Here is a 21,736-nt window from a genome sequence, read left to right as displayed (position 1 = left end):
TTCTCTGTCTCTATATACCTGACAACATAGTTGTTCTAACATTGTTCTCTGTCTCTATATACCCCGGTAACATAGTTGTTCTAACATTGTTCTCTGTCTCTATATACTCTGGTAACATAGTTGTTCTAACATTGTTCTCTGCCTCTATATACCTGACAACATAGTTGTTCTAACATTGTTCTCTGCCTCTATATACCCTGGTAACATAGTTGTTCTAACATTGTTCTCTGTCTCTATATACCCTGGTAACATAGTTGTTCTAACATTGTTCTCTGCCTCTATATACCTGACAACATAGTTGTTCTAACATTGTTCTCTGTCTCTATATACCTGACAACATAGTTGTTCTAACATTGTTCTCTGTCTCTATATACCTGACAACATAGTTGTTCTAACATTGTTCTCTGTCTCTATATACCCTGGTAACATAGTTGTTCTAACATTGTTCTCTGTCGCAATATGCCCTGGTAACAATATTCTCTTTCTCAGTATGCCCTGTTAACAATATTCTCTTTCTCTATATGCCCTGGTAACGATATTCTCTTTCTGAAAATGCCCTGGTAACACTATTCTCTTTCTCTATATGCCCTGGTAACAATATTCTCTTTCTCAGTATGCCCTGGTAACAATATTCTCTTTCTCTATATGCCCTGGTAACAATATTCTCTTTCTCAGTATGCCCTGGTAACACTATTCTCTTTCTCTATATGCCCTGGTAACACTATTCTATTTCTCAGTATGCCTTGGTATCATAGTTGTTCTAACAGTATTCTTTTTCTTTTATTACATTCTGGTCATCAAGAGTATCACAAATAGAACCATTAGATAGTGAATTTCTAACACATTCAATAAGAACTTGTATTCTGGAGATACTGAAATAGCTTATTGGATTAGCTGAGCAATCCACACATGTTTGTTATCAATCAAATTGTTTTTAATTGGGTTTCATCATTGCTAAAGAAAATATTTTGTTTGTTTCACTTAAGATCGCTCCAAATCGAACATTCTGTACCGTATCACAAACGGGAATAATTCACAGTGAGTTTAAAAACCGGAGTCCATCTCATACCCATAATTTACTCCATTATTGTAAGTACGAAGAGCTAATGTTTTTGTCGTCCGAGTAACATTGCCATTAATCAAGTATCAAAATTGAGTTTTTATTCAGTTTCATTTCCCATCAGATGATTGTACGATTAACGCACAGGTTTCCTTAACACCTTTCAATACAATTTTAGAATTATAGATGAACTATGTGACTTTATCATACAGCTGATTTATCAGCGTTACTAAGGGCCTAAAATAAAAAGGGAAAAGACAATTATAAACATCAAAATTGATGGAAAAAATATCAGAATACACATAGGAAGGTGCACGCATAATTCGAACTGTAGCAGCTATTAAATTGCATTAAATCGAATGCATGCTCCATCACGGCAAACTCCAGGCACAGCACAGTCTACCACTTTTAATAGCAAAGAATTGTACTAAAGATACCCGAATATATAACATCTTTCAATACAAATGTAGAATTACATGCAGGCACCTGCGATGAATTCAGTTACATTTTACAACTGTTTCATCCCCCTAGGACCTTTCAGCGAGGGAAAATGTTTCGTCACACTTTTAAGTGAATTAAAAGCAAATAGTCTAGGTAACTAAATGATTTTTTTTGTACTAGGACGAAAGATCAATTTCTCAACACTTCTAGTGGTGTATTTACTTCAAAGACAGTTTTAGTGTAGTGTTAAGACGTTGAACTTATAGAAACCGCTTACTGATATATTCTGTAAAATGTCTATGCAGACGTGTAAGGTACACCTGAAACGATAAACGGCATTCTTATGATTTTATCGCCAAACTATAAATACAGAAACCGAAAAAAAAAAAAAAAAAAACAATGACAATTTACTCAAAACCAACTTCCGGTTTTATTCATAAATAATCATACGGGTGTTGTTATGTATTTTCATACAACAAAAAACCTATTAATGCGATAACAACATATAATACATTTCCTAAAATGCGTTCACAGTAATTGGTTGAGGCTTAACAGCAAGTTCCATCACTGCTGTGGTTAATTTATCTGAGTATTTCGGCCGACGGTCGATTTGTTAGAGAGGTCTTCTAATATGTCATTGTCCATTCGATATTGTCCGTTGGTTATAGTCCATTTGTCATATTGGTCTAAAACTTGCATTAGTACAAATTGTTAGCCCAACGAACACATAACAATCAGCTCCTCCTATCCCCTACCAGATCGATACCAAAGTTGTTTGTCTTAACAGTGGGATTCCAGTTAACCATGATTAAACTAACTGTTCCCCGCACAGCTACTCTAAGGGCTCGTATTTCTGGTTGCGTATCACAGAGAGTGAAACAGACCAAAACCAATGATACAGTGAGGTCTTATTTCAATATAACATGTCTATGGCTAATTTTGCCTCGGTATTTCAAAATAATATTGCTTTCGGTAGCAACCTTCAAAACATTCAACCAGTTTATTTTTTGCTTTGCTTTTCTTGTTTATTTTTTTTAACCGAATATATTTTATAACATCGTTTATTGGTTTTGAACACCCACATCTAGTACAGATATACAGTTATATAGCATGCGATAGTTCCATTTCCTCGTATACATAGACCGTATATACAATAGGCCAACGATAATTGATACGGGAGTTGACGAGAGTTGACGAGAGTTGACGCGTAATGCATGTTATAGCACCTGTGGTATAACACTTTAGCATGTTTAAGTAACTAATAAGTAGGTAGCTGTTTTAATTTCACTTTGGATTTCTATCTTTGTTTTGATTTGAAGATATGGAACCATTTCATTTTTAGTTATATTTTGCAATAAGTATATTTCCATATATATGAAGTTATCTGTTGCCCATTAGTTACCGATATTTTATAAAATGTCGTATCATTACGCCCCAACTGATAACGAAACACAAAACACTCGTGAGGAACAGGTTAGTTTAACTTCGTAATATTTTTTGAATGAGGAAGAAACAGCTCTCACAAATTCATGGTAGTAACATATAATTTATATTTACTTTCTTTCTTTATTTTACAAAATAAACATAGACACACGATCAAGCTTACATATTTTTTGTAACTTTGGAAAATGATATGAGTGAAAGAAATACTATCTGCCAGCAGCGCTCGTTGTGTAACCATATTATACACTGAATCTTTCATTTTGGGTAACGATAAGGAATTTCACTTCTTTATAGTTCTACAAGATGAATTGAAGTGATCAATGAGTCATCTTGTATAAACGTCTGTATATGAAAATCATTTCACCATTCCTCCATTGTTTCTCTACTGAACTTCAATTTGTCACATCGAAAAAAGTAGATACATTAAATATTTTTTAAAGAAATTAGTTCAGTGAACACTATGAGGGTACAGATCATCGTGAACTATCAGTAGTGTCATTTATCCCGCATGCGACTTAATGATCAAAATATAGTCCTACCTTATTTTAGCGGTTTGATTACGTGACATTATTGTACCATATGGTATGAATTTGCATCTGTGGGAAATCAGAAAATCACATGCAATCAAACAAGGGCTTGTTCTCGATATCCCGATTTTCGTGCAATATGTTGGCATCTGACAGACAACATCACAACACAGGGTTTCGTGAGATGTAGGTAGATGAAGATTATGGGAACGTTTTGCGGTTGTCATAATGATCTTATTGGAACATATGATATTTCATTGTGTGATATGAAATCGCACGTGTCCGTTGCTTGTTAATTTGCTTTGTTGTTTACCTTGTTCTCGGTTTGGAATGTGATATTGCTTACTTGGATTGACCAAAATTACATGGCGTATCATTGATGATGCAGAAAGCGTTTAATCTTCTGAAACACCTGGTCTTAGTCTCCTTGTACTTTTTCAGGAGTCTCCATGGAAATCTTTCTTTTGTCATAGTTTTCTAAAATTTCATGGAATTTGACTTTTTATTAAAATTTTGTTGACATATCGGTATTTTGTTTTTGTTTTGGAAAAAAAGTAGGAAGTAATAATAAAAGATATTTTGATATATTACTAGACACTCTGAACACGGCAAGTGTCGTGGTCGTGTTTTGAGATATTACTGCAAGTTAAAATGATAGATGCATTTCATACAGGTATGAAGATGTTATATTGTTTGAAGAAAACATTTAGATTTTCGATTACATATTGGATAATCGGGTTTAACTCGACAGCATATTTTCCTTAACGCTGTCAGTTTTGGTACATGATAAAACCGTTTTGCTCCAGCAAGGTAATTTCTGACGAAGTCAAACGAGAAGATTTTCAATCCAAATCTAATTTCTGCTCAGAAACATTATAAAAACATAAAACAGCATCAAGTATGCGGCGCTCTGTCGAGGAGACGGAATATTGCAACTGTAACTGGACCTAACAAATTAAATGGATTTGATGTTGTTTGTTTATTTTCCAAGGGCTGCGTAAAGTAACAGATACCACTATATCAGGCAATGTTATAAACTCAAGAATTTTCTGTTGAAATCCTAGGGGATTGTAAGTGTTGTTTTTAGTATGGCGACATGGCAGACTTTGAACGATGATACAAGCCCGTGAACGTTGCAGATGTGTCCGCGCCTTACCGTTCTATCAAGATGTACTTTATTTCAAGAGCGAGACAGGCGGTCATGTTTAGTTATGGCCAATATCGACAATTTGTTTTATATCTCACAAGGACATCTTAAATGACACAATGCCCGAAAAAGGTTCGAAAACCGGTCTAGGATTTCTGTTACAGATACGGACTATGGTATCGTGTGGTTCTTCGGCTACCGGTCGTATAACTTATTTTCAATTGATATAAGTACAAGGTGTAGATTGTCTCCGAAACAGTATTGTATGACAATAGCTCATATCTATTGATCAATAAACAATAAACATGTATATAGGTTTTACATGACGGAGTAGATATTACAGTACTTTATAGTTCATATCCACTACACTTTATTACTTCATATTTCATCAATCAATAACAAGTTATAATCAATTCTGTATTTGCCAATAAGTCAAGGATTGACATCTGAGTCGAATAACACCAGATCATAATGAATAGAAAAACGCTAATAAATGAGTATCCTCACCATCATGAGTACTCCAGACAGCGATCGCTGACCTTGTCGTCTAGCATAAAGAATGATACTGTAAAAAAGTTCTTTATCAGTAGTAGCGATATTGAAAGAAAAACAATTTGCTACTTAAAAATTAAGTAAATAAGTGAACATTCAACCATTGGTTATTTTCTGTTTTTTATTTACAATTGTAAATTATTTTCAAAATGTGTTCTCTTTCTATTGAATCATGAACTCTTTCTTTGCATGACTTCAGGATACTATTGTTTTTGAAAAGTGTTATGGTTTTAATGAATTTAAATAGATGAGTTAGTTATAGTACTCTACTCCCAGGTCCCTACAGGGCTATTTTACTTTTATCTTCTAGTTCTACCTTTAATCTATATTTCGCTCTATAATGATATCTACACGTGCGTATCTCACTTCTTTGATTTTTATTCTATTCCGATGAATCTTGCTTTTTTAAGCATTTTACTTTTGATATTTTTTTCACAGTGTAATTGACTTTAATTGCCCTTGGCAAATCCGGATAATTGCTAATCCAAGATGAAGCACCTTTCGGAAGGTAATATTAAAATTTGCTAAGCTTCATTAAATTCGATATCATAGTTGTCAAAGCCATTACCCGTGTTTAAAAAGTCAGTGTGTATTATATTTTTAATGAGTCTACTTTTATTAATTGTGTCAAAAGTTTGAGACATCCGTTTGGTATATCTTCAAATTGGTATATTGGAAACACTTCGAAGCATTCCATTATATACTGTATTGTGAACACTGCTGCATCACACGCTTTATCGGAGTCATTGAAAATGTCGTGAACATTTGTATTCCAGAAAGTATCGGTGATAATATATTGTCAGAAATTTAACCAATTAAACACCGGAAACATTTTATAGTATACTTCGGGGCAAATGTATTATAAACACATCTGGAAAATTGTATAGTATGTAAATATAAACATGTATTAATCAGTGCTATGGTACACCAGATTCTGCTATTCCTTTTGATCGCTTTTGATTTCCCTCGCTTTCAACGTTTATTATCACTAACGAATTCTAAAAAGACGAAACAGCTATTTAATGCAGTTCCATTTATCTTTCGGCTCTGCTGTATCTAATACAAGCGGACTTTAGTCCCCGATGAATGCCGTAACCTGCACGCCAGCTTTTAATTCCTCATTGTGACAACACATATACTAAACGTATACTAATATTATAACGTCAACACACGTCTTCAAAATGTGACTCAAAACAATTGATATCAATACAATCACAATTGGTAATTTACACAGTCATGCGATCTTATTAAAAAAAAACTGCGATTCATGTTGTTCAAAGACAGACTTCCTGCTAGCTACATGCCTATTTCTACCTCTATTAATCAATGATACTATGCATATTTTGTTATGACTATGATAATGTCTCTGTAGCGCCATACTTCGTCGTCACTCTAGTTGCATCAGTAATGATTCTATCTGTGTTCTCCAGGGAACACCTGAACATTCCGTGCGGCTATGTGAACTTAAGACTTTGGCGCGGATTGGCAAACACATTACAATAAAACCATGAAGTATGATTTGGCAAAACGGCATTATTAATCCACAGCCTGCGGAAAGGTCTGTATATTGATATTGTTAGAAACTTTGGTAGAACCCAGTTTATCTCTAGATGTCTATCTGCCTTAATGACGTCGATGGTGTAATGGACGGTAGGGTCCCGAGTGAGAGTCGGAAGCTACCTCACTATTACGGCAGCGATGTAACGATACGATAAAAGGAGCAACAAAAATGCTCATCAGAGGGCGCCATTTACAAATCACTCGTCAATCATAACCGAAGTTTTTATCAGATTTCTCACCCAATGTAGTCCACACGAAGAGAGTTCTGACAGCTTTGAAGAATAGAAGATAGCAATTTTACTACACAATTTACACGAACTTGGGTGGATAAATTGACATTTCAATCGACTGTCAATAACACGTGTGGCGCGAAATTTGTAATTCTTCAAAATCTTTAGAGCAGCCATTAATTTATAGTATTTCACATACAAAATAAACAGAGGCAACACATAAAAGTGAATAGAACCAACTCCCTCAGTTAAAGTCATAATCGTTTAACGGTGTAGGGATTGTACACGACTAACAGATCTGGCGGAATGTTAACGATAAACTTATGTGCTCATTAGGGAAAAGTCATCGACGAAGGAATGGAACAAATCATTACATCGGGAAAAATTGAAAATGACGGAGATATTAAGAGTTCGTTCCAAACTTTACATTATATGAACATTATCCTGTCAAAATGAAGGATCACTGATAATTACATAACATGATGTACAGAATCGTTGGTGTTACTTTTGGAAACCGAACGAGCATAGAAGTTTTCGCTCACAGTTAAATGACGAAAGCTAACAGGGCAAGAAAGTTTTATATCACTAAATGGGAAAAGAAACCTTTTCCACCTGTGGCGTGGCAGGCCAACCTTAACGAACGCGCGAAGAGTAAATTATATTCCAGTACTTTGCTGAAATTATATAGCCATACAATTGAAGAGTACCCTTTCGTATGACCTCTTCTTGTATCATACAACTGTACTTAAGGGATTTAAAAACTGGGATCGGAATGACTCACTCAGAGTGGAATTTCCATTATGTAACTTTCACAGCTAAACGCATCTTTGATAAATTTTCATGATGTGCAAGGAACATTGGAAATTAGATATTTTTTTCGCAACAGGGGTTCACGTCCTACAAAAATATTTAAAACGAACAGTTTTTTATCAAAAAAATAAAAACTAGAAACATCAAATAATACTCATGTTTATATATCAACATTGGTCCATCATACGTTAAATTTGCGCTCTTTGTCTGCGTTGAATTCACCAGTCAAAGTAGGGTGAAACAGTTCGCACCCAGATACACCCAGGACAGATAACTCTAAATTACCAGTTTTTGCACAGCATTCTGTTTATTTACAATTTCTTAACAAGTGCGATGCCTAACAAGGTGTTTATATTTGAATTCAGCGCAGTAATCTACAGATAAATGGGCTAATCATCACGCAGCTGTCCCCATTACAGAGGGCGCATATTGCTGTTACGCCTGAACAGCCAATACTTAGTTCAAACCGATAGGGAAAGGGAATTAGGGATAATCTAAAACACAGAGGTAATACGTGTAGTAAGTGAAGTAGGTACTTGTTATGTCTGGGGCAGTCTGTAGGTATTACAGGCGAGTCATGGTACTATTGTAAGCAGACGGAAGGGGATTCGTGTATCGTCGTGTATTGTCGTGTACTGTCATGTGATATTAATCGTGTGTCTACGACACGGAATCTTTTAATTGGTTTCAACACTGACACGTGTAATGTTACGCATCTTTGGACATTAATACCCGGATGTTATGTAGCCTGTAAAATAGTACATAAAGCGGAAATTACTTTGCTTTTCTCAATATTTATTGATTGTACATTGATATAAAACGCTTCATTTGTTGGATATATAATGTAGGTCTTACAGATATTGGAATATATACGTGTAAAATAGCCAAAAAATAGATATTGGAACATAAGCTTAGGAGTGTGAAATAGCTAACGATACACTCTCATTGATGTGGGCCGTATATATATTGGAGTATATTGTCAATTGTATGTGTGGAATAGGACGCAGTCGGGAGAACACAGTCGATTGTAGAATATATATCAATGGAACAGGTAGACAGTAAAATACTGTACAACATACAAAACGTTTTACTATTGTAGAATACTGGAAACAAGTTGTATAATAGGTAATGGTACATAGTGTAGCTATGACTATGTTAGTTGTACAATGACTTCTGTATGTGTAGCAATTGTCAATGCTAGCTATAGAATACATGTGGGTAGCAAGTTTTACAAACTGTTGTAGAATAGGTAGCGGGACAAACAGTCAGTTGTAGAATAGGTATCGGGACAAACAGTCAGTTGTAGAATAGGTATCGGGACAAACAAACAGTTGTAGAATAGGTAGCGGGACATAGACAGCTGTAGAATAGGTAGCGGGACAAACAAACAGTTGTAGAATAGGTAGCGGGACATAGACAGCTGTGGAATACATATAGGTAGCGAGTTCTACATACTGTTGTAGAATAGGTAGCAGGACAAACAAACAGTTGTAGAATAGGTAGCGGGACAAACAAACAGTTGTAGAATAGGTAGCGGGACAAACAGTCAGTTGTAGAATAGGTAGCGGGACAAACAAACAGTTGTAGAAAAGGTAACGGGGCAAAGAGTCAGTTGTAGAATAGGTAGCGAGACATACAGTTTATTGTAGAATAGGTTGTGGGACAAACAGTTAATTAGATATAGGGACATACAGATAGTTGTAGAATATGTAGCGGGACATAGACAGCTGTAAAATATACAGTGGGACAAAGACAGCTGTAGAATATACAGTGGTACCTATTCTACAGCTGTATAATATACAATGGGACATAGACAGCTGTAGAATATGTAGCGGGACATAGACAGCTGTAAAATATACAGTGGGACATAGACAGCTGTAGCATATACAGTGGTACCTATTCTACAGCTGTATAATATACAATGGGACATAGACAGCTGTAGAATATGTAGCGGGACATAGACAGCTGTAAAATATAAAGTGGGACGTAGACAGCTGTAGAATATACAGTGGGACATAGACAGCTGTAGAATATGTAATGGGACATAGACAGCTGTAGAATATAAAGTGGGACATAGACAGCTGTAGAATATAAAGTGGGACATAGACAGCTGTAGAATATACAGTTGGACATAGACAGCTGTAGAATATGTAGTGGGACATAGCCAGCTGTAGAATATAAAGTGGGACATAGACAGCTGTAGAATATAAAGTGGGACATAGACAGCTGTTGAATATAAAGTGGGACATAGACAGCTGTAGAATATACAGTGGGACATAGACAGCTGTAGAATATAAAGTGGGACATAGACAGCTGTAGAATATACAGTGGGACATAGACAGCTGTAGAATAGGTAGCGAGTCATACGAAGGGGCAGAAGCACTTGTAATTTGTTAATCTTTTAAGGCGTTTCGATTCACTTCATTACTGTTACAATGAGCTTATAGGTACAAATCCATTAGATAAAGAGATGTACAACAAAGATGTTTCAAGTCAACAATACGTCTGAAGTCTGTTTGTCTTAGATATCCGTAAGTATGCCAATACATACATGTAAAAGGAGAGAGGTATTGTGTACTTTTTATCTCCAACCGGAAATCTCTACCTTTGTTGATACACACTCATTGAAATACGGCTTCTGTATGACGTGTTGGTTTAGGGATAGCTCAGTAAATAATGTATAAATCAATGGTACATTATATATAGTCAACTTTCTGGTCAATAATCCCGTGTATGATAACCAATGATAACTCACACATAAGTATAACACTAAAACACACATCAACGATCTGTAACCTCACATCGACTACATACAAACCCCTGTACAAGTACTGCAACTTTCTAGTGCCATTCACGTCCTGTTCTCGTACACCGATAACTTGAACCCATACATCGGCTACATTTGCCATACACATACTTCAATGTATCAACCTCCCGTAACAATACATCCACTTCAAGGTACCTACATATCATTCTACTGTAACGTCAACTACCTGTCCCCATACACCAACGACTTGTTCTCAAACAACAAAAACCTGTTTCCCTACTACAATGACCTGTTCCTGTTCCATACACCAACGATGTGTTCCCAAACAACAATAACCTGTTTCCATCCAACAATAACCTGTTCCAATACAACAACGACCTATTCCAATACAACAACGACCTGTTCCCATACAACAACGACCTGTTCCCAAACAACAACAACCTGTTCCCATACAACAACGACCTGTTCCCAAACAACAACAACCTGTTCCCATACAACAACGACCTGTTCCCATACAACAATGATCTGTTCCCATACAACAACGACCTGTTCCCATACAACAAAGACCTGTTCCCATACAACAATGATCTGTTCCCATACAACAATGACTTGTTCTCATACAACAATGACTTGTTCTCATACAACAATGACTTGTTCACAAACAACAATGACTTGTTCTCATACAACAACAACCTGTTTCCATACAACAATGACCTGTTCCCATACAGCAACAACCTGTTCCCATACAACAATGACTTGTTCTCATACAACAATGACCTGTTTCCATACAACAATAGGCTCTAACCATACAACAATGACTTGTTCTCATACAACAATGACCTGTTCTCCTACAACAACAACAACAACCTGTCCCCATACACAAATGACCTCTAATCATTTAACAACGACCTGTTCCCATAGAGCAACGATCTGTTCCCATTCAAGAACGACATTTTCCCGTACACCAACGACTTGTTGCCATACATTAACCATCCGTACCACACAGAGATGGCCTGTACCCGGTATTAATACACCAACGGTCTGTACTCTGTACCCATTCATCCGTGACCTGTCCAAAATGTATGTATATTGTATAATGTATATCATATCTGAGAGTCGCTTGTTCATCTGTTATGTTTGACAACATCATTAGCCAAAGATTGATGTGAAGTTAATGAAAATTGATGTTGACACACCACTTAGTGAGGGATTTTAATAATTCATAAACAGTAATACCATCAGGTATAATTGTCATCTTATAAACTATGTATCGTTTCTATTTGTAGCAAAGTCCAAACAGAATACAAACAAAAGCACCCGTTTTTATACCACTAATTGTAGTCACAACGGAATATATAAATGCCAGGCCGGGACACTTCAAAGCACTCAACAGACGTAAACATCATCTATGGAATACACACTATATATACATATAGAAGTGAAAATATAAATGTCTCCCGAAAGCTGGCTTCAGTTATTAAAGGTTGTAAACATATAAAGATATAATTGTCAGTATGCTGTAAGTTTTCTAAACACATTCTGTTTCTATGCTATGACTGTGCACAGTTGGAGTTTTAAATTCAGCGATCAAGATAAACAGCCTAAGGACACATGTCATTGACCAAGGCATATCACATTAGATCAAACGAAGGTGAATACAGTACACCAATCAGAAAAGCCGAAGATCCTTTTTTCCCAATAAAATTATATATACATTTGTTTATATGTTTATATATTATATATACATAAAGCTCTTCACAGAAATTACGCTGATTACAAATGGTAAAATGGTAAAAATAGCAACACACAAAGAAAGTGATCTAGCTTATCTCAAAACTCTATTCCAAAGTTTATTGTCTGCGTTAAAGTCCTGAATGCTGATGACAAACATCGTTATACGACTTCACCTTTGGTATGTGTATGAAGGAACAGCGAGTCCCATGCTTTCGATCACAAGGATAAAGGATGTTCTGTTTACTGTTATGTACATGCGTTTGGCGTCAAACAGCAAATATTTGAACAATTTATTTCCGCCTGCCATCATATGTTGCGTTTTCGGTGCAAGCGCCTATACGTTCGCAGCTATATCACGGAAAATAGAGCGAAAATAAAATATAGAGGCATTTGCCGTCAACGAACATTAGTTATCCGCCATAAGTACCCTACTCTATCTTTGAAATTAATCATTCAATGTTAAACTATTTCTGTAACCACACTAAGCGTTCATCCCTTACTCTAAAAGTGCTTCATTAACTGTTCAACAGAGTCATTTATGTACATGTATGATTAGTGTTTTACGACGCTATTGTTGTTATTGTGCCAGTTAATAAGACATGTTAGTCAGGTTCAATCCTGTCAATGGGAGGAACATAAGTCAGTGGCCACATACTGGGAATTAGGAGTAAGGCAATATCATTGTCTCCAGGACGATACGGGTCCGTTTGTCTGTAGAATTGTCTGTGGTAACACACGGTATACATAGAGTTTTTCCCTATCGGTATTCATAGCAAGTCTCGGTTTGGATAACTGGGCTCTCTAACCTTATCATTGGTTCGTTCTCTCTGTGCGTCTGGTGACAAACACGATTAATTCCGTATACCTCAATATCGATTGTCGTAATACCCGAACCATACTTCGTGTGTCAGCATTATAATCGCCCGGAATGGTAAAGTTCCTTTCCAATATACCAATATTATCATTCTAGTAACAATTTACAATTAAGTTTCTAACAGCTTATTACTTTTTATTTCGATTATGATATACCTGTTGAATTTTAATCGATTTCTTTTCTTTAGTTAAAAAAAAAATAAAAAAATTAAAGCTTCTTGTTTAAACGCATTCGTGAAAATGAATTAGATACACGATTCTTGTGTGGCCAAGTCACGAACTTCTGTAAATAATTCGATTTTCCCGTATCACTTCCCGACGTTTTCCCGGTATCTATTGTCTTTGATCCGACGTCTTAACAAAAAATGTGTAAGTTTGAGGAAGGTGACGTCAGTTTACAAAGTATTATCATCATTACTATCTTTGAAGTCTCTTGCAAGAAGTGCACCACCATGGTGTTATATCCATGGAAACATCACGACGCGAAGAAGTGTTTATGATAGATTTACCTGAGTGCTCAATTGCAGATCATAACATTAACAAAACAGAACGCTAATTCTCCTTAGAAATTAACCTGTCCTATACCAGCAGGTCATAAGTTCAGGCGGAAAGATATGACGTGTTAAAATGTCCGACCTTGAAATGTTTTGTCCGATCAAATTTCCCATCATAGCATCATTTTGTACCATTAAATCGATGTGTTTTTTTCCCTAATCATATGTCCACAGCGTTATGATCTTACCAATTGAATGTTCAGACACGATGTTCTTTTTGGTAAGATAAAGTGCCCGAATACGACTCTATTTTTTTAGTCTTTTTGTCTAGCTAAATCTCCAGACAATACTCTATTCTTGATGTACCACGAGAAGTTTTTCTAATTTGCGAGTAATACTCTCCTAATTAAATGCTTAATAATGCCATGGAATATGTAATCATGATCTAAATTCTAAAATATATGTGATATTCATGAAATCAAAAGGTAACGAGCACATACGCTTACAAATTGAGTAGCAGGAGAGCTTTGCAATAATAACACAATTTTAAAAGATGAAAAACCGATGACAGAAGGAACATTGTTGATGACAGGTGTATATAATGCAAAATATGATAAGGCTTGGTGCTTTTGATGTCAATCTACGATATGGACCCTAAATTGCTAGATATTTTTATTTTCTCAGATCCATAAAGTTGTGCATTTCAAGTGAAGTCTTGAACATTTGAATTCAGAAAAAGTTAAATCCATTCAAAGTTGATAAATACTTAAAATTTCTCTTGAAAAAAATGTAAAATGGATTTTTCATAAATGTGTAAACGCTAGAACAAACAAATTTAGATTAGAGATTATCAAAATGAACATTCTGATATTGGAAAATATTTTCAATTGGAATTACTTTTGTATTATTTTGTTGTCAATGGAAGTATATGCCTAATTTATTTCCGTTTTTTAAGTCATTCATATCAATACTGATATGACAGTCAAACATTCAGTAGAAATCAGAAGATATCGGTAACAATCTCATATATTAACAAGGTTTTGCCTTTTCAGAACGCAATTCGCCTTCAGAATAATATCTTCCATTTTAAAAATATCCCAGAAATAGGCTATTCATGACGTCTATTTAACAATACACATAACAAATCCGTTATGTCTACACTGCTTAAGATCGACACCACTACTCCCTAATACCCATCCTTTTTGTAAAACAAAAAGTGATCGCGTGCCCCTCATTTTCACGATAGTACCATTGGGAATCAATTTTTGCGACGGTGTGTCCCACGAGATCACGAGACCCCGAGACGGTCTTCCGTAAATTAGATGATGCGGTATTGAGAAGTGAAAAAAACTCGTAAATATTGATTTATTACATAGGCCGATGGACATATAAAACTTGATTTCTATAAATAGCCTTCAAATATAATATTCATCAAAATGTTGTTCTTGTTGAATCGGTTCGAGATCAGGTTATGACGTAATTCTAGCTTGATCTGGTCAAAATCGAAACCAAACTATCTTCATCATTGAAAGCAGCCAAGCAATGATTTGAACATTGTTACCAGAAGGCTAATTGACATTGGGAATGTTAATAAAAACAAGAAATGGAAGATTTACCATCGGTTATTACTCAGCATTAAAGCTATTTATCGGCCAGTGTACAAGTTTTGTATTGATAGGTAAATCAGGAATACAGAATGTTTCACATGGCGGATGATTATGTTCTATATCTAATAACATAAGGGTAAGTTCCGTATGATTGTCATTGTAATAAACTGTTGATCACTAACGGAACGATAAGATGAATTACATCAATAAAGTGAAAATAACTCCCTTGCTGAATAAACATACAGATTTTCACTTTATAGTCAAGTCACAACTTCCAAAATATGAACATGGATATCTTCGTCGCACACACATTGAGAAGATACTAAAACCAACAAAATTCAATATTTTACCAAAACACTGGATGTAGATATAACTGTCACGATCACTGTTGAAGTCTAGGTGAAGTACTGACAATTTTTGAGAAATCGATCTACAATGTAGTTTAAATATAAGTTTGAATATTGTAGAATTAAATGTATTGTACATCGTCCTTACATCATGGACATTGTCCGGTTTCAACATTTAATTGGATTCTATGTAGCACCTGCTATTGTCAACGCAGCACCATTGTAACCTGTTTACAGAAGTAGTAATCTGATATATAAACAATACATTATTGTACTGCACGCGTAATTAAATATAGGTTGAAACTGCAACTCCAAATACAAGTTATGGACATATCTTATGACTGTAAGTGGTTAAAATCATCACACACTCAAGTTACACACTTTTTTTTATTCAACAATGTGTTCCTATATACAATATGTCGCTGGTGTTGTCATCATCAATGTGTAATTACTGATATTAATCGTATGTTGCTGGCGGTTATACAAGTCCTATAGTCAGATACAATCTTCGTATCCTTATTATGTAATAGTGAAAGAAAATATGATTCCTATAAAATCTCTGTAGTAAATATTACAGCATAGAAACCTAGTAAAATGTGAGCGGATTGATAATGTCGGACTGTAGTATAACACTGATAGTACACGGTCCAAATAGCAATGTTATTAGGAGGTAAACAGACACTAACATTGTCAGAAATCCCTTTTACAAATATCCATAATGATGTTTGTATTGATCGTCAAAACATACAAGTACAGTCATTAAGTTGTTGTATTTCATCATAATGATTAATTGAAGAGTAAAGCCTGAATGACCTTGAGTGTATACTGTGCTGCACAATTCATATCGATGAGATGCATGTGTTCAAAATTAAACAAAGCATTTGAAAACAAAGCATTCAAATTTTGAGAAAAATTTTCATTTTTTATATTAACTAAAACAGAAACATAACATATCTTATTAATTTCTTGAAACATGTGCATTCTAATGAAGAGGATGGAATTTTCCACAATCAATTCTAAAGCCATAAATTCTCGTGACTGGTAACATTTGACAGCCGTATGTTTTGCCCTAGTGATAAGAACTCGTATTTTTGTATATACAACATGCTAATACGTGCAGTAACCTATTGGTAATTGCCCATGTGTTACAGATGCAGTATCGAGCTGTCATATGTAGTGATAACGGGTTGCAGTTATTTGTAGGGAATGTTAAATCTGTGTATTGACGTACAAACATCGTGTTTATTGTATCATACGTTTTTATACACTTGTTTTTATGTTTTATCGCTAAAATGATTCTTTGTCGAGATAATTGGCCTTAGTCAATGCTATTTTCTACTGTATATCTAACACGCAAAATATTCATTTTGAGATAGATAATTTTTGTATCTCGATTACACCCTATAAAATCATTCCGTACTCTTGATGTAGAAATGTCTATAACTAAGACAGAATACGAATTTAATAATAAACTTAAAATATTTAATATTCGGGGAAATGACAAAATAGTACATTGATTAGTTATCTTTGAAGTAGATGTTTTTTGTTCCACTGGGACTTTTTTTTCAAATACTGTATTTGTTGTTCAAAGTTTTTTTTCGATGAAATGCATTATACATGTATATCAGATAATCAGTCAACTGTGTGGGCTTTGATAAGTGCTATGTGAAAGGTGTGACACCAATGAATTATTTGTGACATGTTGGGAGCGAGAAACTATCGGATCGCTTTGATATGTGTCAATTCATTTATGGAATTCTCTATAGATAATTTGGGGTTATCTTGGAATTCTGTTGTATAATTCCGACATCAACGCCCTGAAACTTCAGAATTATCATTTCATTTTCGAACCGCTATCTATGCCAGACCGCATGTTAACAAATTTGGCCACTCGTCCAATAGGTTTGGGGTATAGCATTACACACTACTTAAACGACAAATTCAATGATAGGAGTGCACTCATTATAAAGCTGGTTAATTAATACCGGGTTGGACTTTTATATGGTGCATATGACGACTGCATCGCCACTAATTAATGTTAATTCGGCGCTCTTAATTCAATCATGGCGGTTGTTAAGGAGTGCGAGATGGAGAAGAGCACTGCAACGCCTCACTTTTCAACAACAATCTGACTTTTCGTGAAGTTATTACGCAAACACATAATTATTCGGTGCTAAATGCAGGTTACGGTCCTCACTATTCTTCGAGGGAGGACATTAACAATGACAACCGCCAATATTATCATTTACGCTGGAATCCGTCCAACTTATAATCGGATTCGTCGACAAGGATTCTCGTATCCACCTACTTTTTGACTGTGCATGTCTCCTTCAAACCTTCAATCGATCTATACGAAATATCCAAATACAGATAAACCATATCTTACCGACATCGCCTGTATCTATAAATAGGAAACGATCAAAGTATACAAGGTTTTTTATTTTGATGGACTTGGAAGATAGAGCTCTTGGTGGTCATAAAACCCATATTTCCCAATGCTACGGACAGGACATCTTACTTTGCCGTTATCAATTCGATGTCTCCCTTGGGAATGCGTTTTGCAACAAACAGGACATACGCAGTGTCCTTTTGCGTTCTTTTAAAAGAAAAACACGCCACACGAGGAAACATGATTATGTAGGTACTCGTCACACGGGGGCATAGTGTGTGTAGGTACTCGTCACACGGGGGCATACAGTTGTGTGTTTAAATATTGGGGTACTCGTCACACGGGGGCATACAGTTGTGTGTTTAAATATTGGGGTACTCGTCACTCGGTAATTAAGAGTGTGCAGGTACTCTTCACAACGAGGACATACATTGTTTAGGTACACATCACCTGGGACACTGTGTGCAAGTATTCGTCACACGGCGAAATAATGTGTGTAGGTATTCGTCAAATTGATACATAGTTTGTGTAGGTGATCGTCACAAGGGGTCGATAATGTGTAGAGTTACTTCTCACAAAAGAGCTCTGTGTGTAAGTAATTATCACAAGGAGACATAGTGTGTGTAGGTCTTTGTCACACGGGGACAAAGTATGTGTAGGTACTTGTCACAGAGAGACATAGTGCTTGTTGGTACTCTTCACACAAAGACACCGTGTGTGAAGGTACTCGTCAAAGTGGGAAAACGTTTGTTTATATACCTGTCAAACAGAGACATAGTGTTCTAGGTACTCGTCACATGGAGACATAGCGTGTGTACAATGTAGGTACTCGTCACACGGAGACAAAGTGTTCTAGGTACTCGTCACACGGAGACAAAGTGTTCTAGGTACTCGTCACACGGAGACAAAGTGTTCTAGGTACTCGTCACACGGAGACATAGTGTTCTAGGTACTCGTCACACGGAGACATAGTGTTCTAGGTACTCGTCACACGGAGACATAGTGTTCTAGGTACTCGTCACACGGAGACATAGTGTTCTAGGCACTCGTCACACGGAGACATAGTGTTCTAGGTACTCGTCACACGGAGACATAGTGTTCTAGGCACTCGTCACACGGAGACATAGTGTTCTAGGTACTCGTCACACGGAGACAAAGTGTTCTAGGTACTCGTCACACGGAGACATAGTGTGTGTAGGTACTCGTCACACGGAGACATAGTGTTCTAGGCACTCGTCACACGGAGACATAGTGTTCTAGGTACTCGTCACACGGAGACATAGTGTTCTAGGCACTCGTCACATGGAGACATAGTGTTCTAGGTACTCGTCACTCGGAGACATAGTGTGTGTAGGTACTCGTCACACGGAGACATAGTGTTCTAGGTACTCGTCAGACTGCGACAAAATGTGTATAGGTACTTGTCACGCAAGAACATTTTAGTGTAGATACTCGTCACACAGAGATATTATTTAGGTATGTACTTATTACACGAAAATACCTAAGTATGAACGTTTAGTCATATTAATCAGTTGGAGACATAAGCCCTTAAGTATACGTTCTTGACACGCTGAAACAATCATAATACACGCGTGCAGATTTTCTACACCCAAGAATATACACGTCCATGAACTTAGGATATGGACCGAATCTAATGTTTTAATGTTTCTATTTATAACTTTACAGAATGAATTCTTCTTCTTAAACAAAACGAATGTTTATCAGGCTAAAACTCGAAAACGTTAATAACTTGTAAAATCATTGGCTTAAGTTTCCCATAGAGAAAACACTTCCTATTTTACTGAAGTCTAGTGCTACACTAGGGATAACCTAAGCAATAACAAGGATGAAATACACATGGAGGTCGGAATATTGTTATCGCCAGGTGCTTATTGATTGTAGGAACACATCTTAGATTACAGGTAAACCTAATCCACTTATACCCGTATCATATTAAATATTTTTTATGTTAGATAATGCTAAATGTACCTATCGCAGGATACCATAAAGTACAACTCAAATCAAACCTCAAAAATGAAAATATCAAGATCTTCCGAGAAGAATGAAATCAATTAAGTAGTACCCACAAAACCAGACCACGTCAATACAATTGTTACGGACTCCCAGAAGAAAGAAATCATTTCAAATAGTACCCATACCGTGTAAAGAAGTAAACTGGACAATGCTGTAAATACATACATGTAAGGTTGTATTATTTTCAAAGATTTGAACATATACATAATGTAGCAAATGTCGAGTTAATAGGCTAACAAATATCAAATTATTTAAATCCTAACCAGTCTTAAAAGGTTCATACATAACAAACAAATATTATTTTAGCTGAATACATTTCGTACAATACTCTCTTCTTGTCAATCACACCTACATGTATTTTTGTAAGGAATTTACCAACTGTTTCCTTGCGAACTGTTAGCATTGCCATTTAACGAAAGCCATCCAATCCTGTTTCATTGTAAACGTAATACAACAATACTCCCGACGTAAGTAAACACTGGTATCGGCGTTGGTAATATTAGAAGTAAACACGCTGATCAGTGCTACATAGTACAATGGACACTCCTATACCTCAATATCATGTCGTTAACCAATTAATTTCTGAAACTTTTTCTCTAGGTAAAGATACATAAAGCACATTGATCTGTTTAAAAGACATGCTTATAGGTTTAGATATATAGGGCCTGCAACACAACACATGTGACAGTTTCTTCGCCGATCACATTCATTGATGCGTATTAACAGGAAAAAAAGAGTTGTACTTACCAATAACTGCTAAGAAAAGTGCTGACAGAATAATGACAGTATCCGGAATCCAACAACACATATCCAACTGTCCGAAATGTTTGTTACATATTATCCCAACAGTACATTTGTATTGTTTCTATCCGGATGTCCGGTAATGATAATGTTACTATCCACAAGAGTTCTACTCATCCATCCCTCAACAGCGAACTGCCAAACTCTCAGCCAATAGTACGAGCGGAGAAAGAAATAAAGCGATGCTGCTACTTTTTGACTGATAAACTCCAGGGCCTTTTGGGCTTTGGTGGTAGGGCACGCTCAGTTAGGATCCCCTACTTTGGAAACATCCTGTTCCATCCCCTCCAGCTTGAGAGTCTGTTTGTAAAAGTACAAGACGTTAGTGTTTGGTTTGAATTGCGAGCTAGATTGATTTGTAATATATATGAGATTGGTGTGTGATGAACTGTCTGTGTGGCTATGAGGGTGCACGGCTCTGACTACGTGACGCGAGAGTGTCGCGCGCTCTGTGTTCTGATAGTGACAGTAGTTGGTCTTTCACTACACAGCATAACAGTACCACCTCCTACAACATCCTCCCGCACACACTGTAGTCTGACAACCAAAACATATAAAGTTAGCAGCAAACGTCAAGAAATAACATCATAAAATACAATAGGCAGCTACACCTCGACGTGTTTAAACAATACATAACAATATTTCATAATTTATTTATTTTTGCGCTCAACGAACGGAGTGGAAACGTGTTCTTAAGTCAGGTTAAATAATAGCAGTTCTGTTGCATTGCCTAACCATGTCTCGTTTGTAACTAGTCATGCTCCGGTGCACCAGGAAGTTGGTTGAATCTGTCCTGATCAAGCAAACATATGATCGGGCGAATCTCTTCACGACAAGTAACCAGTTCATGAAGAATAATAAAAACAAATATTATCTATCTTAAAGTTTCACAGAAAAGCATCAAACAGACCATAGATCAA

General features: G+C 36.0%; 1 protein-coding gene across 1 annotated transcript in view; it reads right to left on the bottom strand.

The window, feature by feature from the left end:
- The window catches only part of LOC132544557 (neuronal acetylcholine receptor subunit alpha-5-like), a 67,270-nt gene extending 46,430 nt beyond the window's left edge, over positions 1-20,840 (bottom strand). Inside the window, exon 1 of the mRNA XM_060208168.1 lies at positions 20,763-20,840. Coding sequence (XP_060064151.1) covers positions 20,763-20,823 — 61 coding nt within the window. The 5' untranslated portion in view covers positions 20,824-20,840. The remainder of the gene's footprint in view (positions 1-20,762) is intronic.
- Positions 20,841-21,736: the final 896 nt, after the last annotated feature.

The sequence above is a fragment of the Ylistrum balloti genome, unplaced genomic scaffold (assembly GCF_031769215.1).
Source record: "Ylistrum balloti isolate Yb309-2 unplaced genomic scaffold, AGI_CSIRO_Ybal_v1 Utg369802, whole genome shotgun sequence".
In the NCBI taxonomy this organism is placed as follows: domain Eukaryota; kingdom Metazoa; phylum Mollusca; class Bivalvia; order Pectinida; family Pectinidae; genus Ylistrum; species Ylistrum balloti.
Note: the sequence above shows the minus strand (reverse complement) of the source record. Positions and strands in the feature narration are given on the sequence as shown.